Source organism: Chiloscyllium plagiosum, chromosome 40 (assembly GCF_004010195.1).
Source record: "Chiloscyllium plagiosum isolate BGI_BamShark_2017 chromosome 40, ASM401019v2, whole genome shotgun sequence".
In the NCBI taxonomy this organism is placed as follows: domain Eukaryota; kingdom Metazoa; phylum Chordata; class Chondrichthyes; order Orectolobiformes; family Hemiscylliidae; genus Chiloscyllium; species Chiloscyllium plagiosum.
Genome location: NC_057749.1, coordinates 19,349,386 through 19,355,441, shown reverse-complemented (window position 1 = coordinate 19,355,441; position 6,056 = coordinate 19,349,386). Strand labels below are relative to the sequence as shown.

Sequence of the window (6,056 nt, the reverse complement as noted above, 5' to 3'; positions counted from 1 at the left end):
TATTGCCTGAGTGGCAGGGCTGATGGGGTCTATTGTCTGAGTAGCAGGGCTGATGGGGGCTATTGTCTGAGTAGCAGGGCTGATGGGGGTCATTGTCTGAGTAGCAGGGCTGATGGAGTTTATTGTCTGAGTAGCAGGGCTGATAGTTGCTGTTGCCTGGGGCTCATCCATTCACTTGTGCTTTTGATTTTTTTTTTCTTTTTTCCACTTTTATTTTTCTTTCATTTTTCACTTCTTTGGAGCCTTTTATGGCTAAACTGGGATGGTAGCTACAGCATGTCACGTACGGAAAGGGTGTCAGGAGGTGGTGACAGAGAGGGTCCTCATGGCAATTGGAGGCAGTGATGGTAGCGGTGATAGGACGTCCTCCTGGAGTTTCGGACTGGCAGCAGTGGCAAAGCTCCTCAGTCATCAGATTAGATCAGCACGGTGACTCAGTGGTTAGCACTGATGCCTCACTATGCCAGGGACCCAGGTTCTATTCCAACCTTGGGCGACTATCCGTGTGGAGTTTGCACATTGCCCCCGTGTCTGCTTGGGTTTCCTCTGGGTGCTCCGGTTTCCTCCCACGATCCAAAGAAGTGCAGCTTAGGGGAGTTGGCCATGCTAAATTGTCCACAGTGTTCAGGGATGTATAGGTTAGGTGCATTAGTCAGGAGAAATGTAGGGTAATGGGTCTGGTTCGGATACTCTTCTGAGGGTCGGTGTGGACTTGTTGGGCTGAAGGGCCTGTTTCCACAATGTAGGAATTCTAATTCTAATTCAGAGGTGGTGGCAGTGGGCTTTTCAAGATGGCAGTGCTGCAAGGAGACATCTCAGATGAGGGTGGTTGGAGCAGGACTCTTGACGAGATGGTGGTCTGGTTTGACAGTGGAGCCAGGGACTCCTGCTTGGAGTTGGCCCAGAGTGGGGACTCCTGACTTGGGTGAGGCAGTGGCTGCAGTGGCAGCAGTGTGGGATGACTGGAGCTGGGACTCCTAGCATCATCAAGAAAACAGCAGAATGGAGGACTTCTGATTTGTGCAGCGAGTGTGGGTTCAGCATGGGACCTGGCATCGGTGGCGGTGTTGGCGAGGTAGGCCCCCACGGCAAAGAGATGGTGCCTAAAGAATGGTGACTCCTACGTTACTGAGTTCGGTGCAGATGGCAGCGAGGCAGAGGAGGATGCGTGGCAGCGCAGGTGTGTTTGGGTGAGCTGGCTCAGAGCGCAGGACTCTGTCAGTTATATCTTTTATCCTTTTTATTCTTAAAGGATTCAAAATAGTGCCGGACTGTGGCGACTAATGAAGATTTTCACTGTACTTTAGTGTAATATTCACTGTAAAATGTAAGTAACAATAGATAAACCACTCAATCATTCAATTTGTGTGCTTGGCAATGTATGAAGTGGATCTTCTGTACCTTTTGTAAAGTAAATGAGAAAGCGATGTTATACGACCTGATGAATCAAATGCGACTTTGAGAATTCCATTCTCCATAAGTACAGAACCATCTCCCTGCAACAAGAGTCAGTGATGCATGAGAACGCAAACATAAATGTACGCATAGCAAGGAAGGGGAACGGCAAAATACAGCACATTAGCGTGAGAAGCACCAGTGTGTTGTGTAAATGGAATTAAGGGGGAGGAGTGAAACTGCAAAGGAAAGGGAAGTAATGTGGAACCTTGAAAGTGCATAGACAGTAAGACGGAGATAGTGAGAGAGAAAACAACTGGGAAAGACAGAATAAGCAAGAAATCAAGAAAGACAGATATAAATTTATAAAGCATTTCTCACGATTCAGAATACTCTGATACAGTCAATGAAACTCTTTGGTAGTCACAGTCTTAACAAACAAAACACACAGCCAATTTATGCACAGCAAGCTCCCACATAGGCAACATATTAACGAGCCAATTCTCTGCATTGCTTAGTGATGCTGAATGAAGGATAAATGTTGTCAGAACACTAGGATACCTTCTGTGCTCTTCTTCAAGTACCCTTGGTTTAGTGTTTTCACTTATCAAAATAAAATTTGAGTTTGTATCTTTAGGTTGGGACTAGAACTCAGTTTTCTGATTCCCTGGTGTGAGTACTGGACCATGACTGATGGATGAAGGCACACCGAGCAAAAACAATATAGTGCATCAAGGCGAAAGAGTCAGAGGACACAGAGACCACAAAAATCAGTGTTTTATGCTATAATTACCTGAGAATTGACAATAACTGGATGAGGTGGGACCAGAGGCTTGGTCACTGTGGCAAACCCGACACTGGGAACCTTTATCAGAGCTGCAAATGATAAAGAATGCAAACCTTAGTGAAAGCTTCATCAGAAGACATCATTTCCCTCCCTTCACAGACCTAGGGTTCACATTTTGGAGCACTGTACCCATTGTAACAGGTTGTTAAATAAAAATGTCTACCAGCTATTCTCACTGATGTTCTCACTCATTCTTCTGTCTTTACTTCTCTGTCCCTATCTAGGCCAACAATTGGTTTACAGTTTGTGTGTATGGTTAACTTTGGCTGAATCTGTAATTAAGAATCACTTTCTGTGATTGAGGATCCTGAACAGACATAGCTATAGGAATGGCAACGGTAACTGAAAGGGGTGAAATAAGCATGCATTGATACTATTAGTTTATCAATATTCAGACAGATGCTAAAACAAAAAGGACTAATTGATCACTTGGAGGTCAGAGGAGAGCAATTCAACTGGAGTTTGCTGTGACAGGGAGCATCCATTGGATTACCAGCAACTCCCAAGATGTAAAACAATTAGATTACAGGTAAATATGATAATGCAATCGTAAGCAAATGAAGTGAACTTTCAACCAATGGACTGGCTCCTAATTTACTGAACTTTATCAATCGCATGCTGAAACATTCAGCTCCAGCAGCAACTCTGGACAGGAAAACAGAGTTGACATTTCAGGTCAATGACCTTTTATCAGAGCTGCAATGAATTCTAGCTCTCCATTAGAACCCAACTTGTCCCTAACCTGCAAGGATTCAGTCAGTCAAGAAAGGATATAATAAACTGATTAAGTTGGAATGAATGGGGGAAGAACAGGGTCATTAGAAGCATGAAACAGGACAGCCAGCACAGCTGCAAAGAATGGCTTGGTTAGGACCGAAGCTACTTAAAACTTTGGTGACAGTAATGGATAAATCAAGTATAGACACTGAATGGCCAGATCCTGGACAAATATACTGCACGAAACTTTCTAGAATTGGATGTCTCTGGATCAGACCTCACATTAATCCAGTGTGCCAGCTTCAAACTGAGCTACTGAAACTACTCTACGATGCATCAACACATGAATGTCTGTGAAGAAAAAGGATGAATAAGATTAGAATTTTTTTTGACAATCTCACACAATATATAATTGATACAATTATTTGACTTTAGAAGCCTGAGTTGGGGATCAAAGCAAACAATACTTGGTTTTTTTCAGTTAAGGAACAGGAGAATAAGAACTTCTAATCATCTGAGTGGCACAAAAATGGTCTTGGCGCCACTGGGTTAGGGAAAGGAAATATAAATTAACACTCAGCCACTCTCAATTGCTATTCTGGAACCTTCCCTGCCAACAAAGTGTGCGAGTACTTCAAGCTGTGCTGTGATGCTCCTCAAGGTCAAATAAGCTTGTTAACACTCAGTATCTAGGATGACCACCTTGGCAAGGTTTCAAAGACCTGTTGAACTGTACCCTGACAGGAATCTCCGAAGAGGAAAAACAGATGCATAAATTATAATCATGGCTGTTCTCAATGGTTAGATTATTTTAGATTAGATTACTTACTTACAGTGTGGAAACAGGCCCTTCGACCCAACAAGTCCACACCGACCCACCGAAGCGCAACCCACCCAGACCCATTCTCCTACATTTACCCCTTTACCTAACACTACGGGCAATTTAGCATGGCCAATTCACCTAACCTGCACATTTTTTGGACTGTGGGAGGAAACCGGAGCACCCAGAGGAAACCCACTTAGACACGGGGAGAATGTGCAAATTCCACACAGATAGTTGCCTGAGGCGGGAATTGAACACAGATCTCTGATGCTGTGAGGCAGCGGTGCTAACCACTGTGCCACCGTGCAGCCCATTGTGTTGCCACGATTCCAACAGAAAACAGATGGTGCGACGTACTGGTGCCTTAATATATAGACCATCACCTGCCTTAATTTTGACCTTAATTCTTAATCTTCCTCACTCCATCAGAGAAAGTGGCCAAGATTCCCCAGTACTGTGCTGACTCAAGCGCAGCACTAACAGAGGAACCTACCTTCCCAACAGCCAGAGAATAATGAAACCTAACAAGGGGAACTCAAATACATAAGAAAATGAAACACATTTAAAAATAAAAAAGTTATATTTCCGAGTAAGATACTGCAAAACACTTTTTATCTGACCACAGACATTTTTTGCAAAATAAACTTTGTGAATAAATTCTCATCACAATAGGTTCCCGACAAATGCCAGCAATATGCTGCTATAGAATATTTTTAATTTCTAAAAATTGGAAACTAAAAGTTAGCCTCAGTAAAGGTGACTCTGAAATTACCATCGACTGTCAAAAAAATCTATCCGATTCATTAATGCCCACAAAGGGAGGTAATCCTGCTGTCCTTACAAAATCTTGATACCTGATTCAATGTTGTTGATTCTTAACTGATCTCTGAATTGGCTAAGCAAGTTAGTAGGGCAATTAAGAATGAGCAACAAGTACTGGTCTTGCCAGTGACACTGACTTCTAATTAAAGAATAAAGTCATAATGTGCTCCTGCAGGAGACTGCTATTACTGTCAGTCTCCCCTCTTGAATACAATGTTTTTGGCCTATTTAGGAATCAGCTTATGTTTGGTTCCAGACGGCAGCAGGGCAGGCATTCTTTGTTTGAAAGCTTTTCAGTCACCAAGTCTAATTCTATTACCCAGGACTTCGTCTCCTTCCAGTCGTGGCATTGAGATTACTTCAGTCCGTTCCCATGACAGGGTGTTGAGCACATGGATGTTCTTCCCAGTCTCCTGTTCAGATCCTCCCAGGAGACACTGTATCGCCTCTTTCAGGAGTTCATTCCCATTGCTCTGGATTTCTGCAAATTAAAAACCAAAAGTAAAATGGCAGAGCAAAAGGAGTTCTCAATTAGTGAATGTGAGGCTCAGTCCACAAACCATAGAACAGTACAGACCCTTCGGCCCTTTCATCCTACTCTAAGATCAGGCTAAACTACTGTCTTCCATGTGCCTATCCAAGAGTCACTTAAATGTCCCTAATGTATGTGACTCTACTACCACTGTTGGCAGAGCATTCCACACACCCACCACTCTGTTAAAGAACCTACCTCTGACATCCCCCCTAAACCTTCCTCGATTCATCATAAAATTATGCCCTCTCATGATAGCTAATTCCACCCTGGGAAAATGTCACTGGCTATTCACTCTACCTATGCCTCTAATCACCTTGTACACCTTTATCAAAGTCACCTCTCTTCCTTCGTCGCTTCAATGAGAAAACCCTAACTCCCTCAGAAATGAACACAATATTCCAAGTGTGGTCTAACCAGGGCTTTAAAGAGCTGCAGCAAAACCTCACAGCTCTTAAACTCAAGCCCCCTGCTAATGAAAGCCAACACACCATACGCCTTCTTAACAACCCTATCAACTTGGGCGACAACTTTGAGCGATCTATGGATATGGATCCCTGTGTTCCTCCATACTGCCAAGAATCCTGCCTTTAACCCTGTAATCTGCATTCAGATTCGGCCTTCCAAAATGAATCACTTCACGTTTTCCAGGTTGAATTCCATCTGCCACTTATCAGCCCAGTTCTGCATCCTGTCAATGCCCCATTGCAACCTACAACAGCCCTCCACACTATCCACCATTCCACCAACCTTCAGGTCATCGGCAAACTTACCAACCCACCTTCCCACTTCCTCATCTAAATCACTTATATAAAAAAAATCACAGAGCAGAGGTCCCAGAACTGATCCTTGCGGAAAACCACTGGTCACCAAGCTCCAGGCTGAATACCTTCCATCTACCACCACCCTCTTCCTTCCAT

The 6,056-nt window shown here is 43.7% G+C and overlaps 2 protein-coding genes across 5 annotated transcripts in view; both read right to left on the bottom strand.

The window, feature by feature from the left end:
- LOC122542594 (ice-structuring glycoprotein-like) overlaps window positions 1-498 on the bottom strand; it is a 1,563-nt gene extending 1,065 nt beyond the window's left edge. Inside the window, exon 1 of one of the 2 annotated variants that reach the window (XM_043680537.1) lies at window positions 1-498. In XM_043680537.1, the coding sequence (XP_043536472.1) occupies window positions 1-171 (171 nt within the window). In that variant the 5' untranslated portion in view covers window positions 172-498. The other variant, XM_043680538.1, reaches the window with a different exon arrangement.
- The window catches only part of man2c1 (mannosidase, alpha, class 2C, member 1), a 128,813-nt gene that overhangs the window by 47,081 nt on the left and 75,676 nt on the right, over window positions 1-6,056 (bottom strand). For all 3 annotated transcript variants that reach the window (XM_043680530.1, XM_043680528.1, XM_043680529.1), the window contains 3 exons: window positions 4,924-5,085; window positions 2,189-2,271; window positions 1,402-1,496 (listed from right to left, as the gene is read on the bottom strand). In XM_043680530.1, coding sequence (XP_043536465.1) covers window positions 1,402-1,496; window positions 2,189-2,271; window positions 4,924-5,085 — 340 coding nt within the window. The remainder of the gene's footprint in view (window positions 1-1,401; window positions 1,497-2,188; window positions 2,272-4,923; window positions 5,086-6,056) is intronic.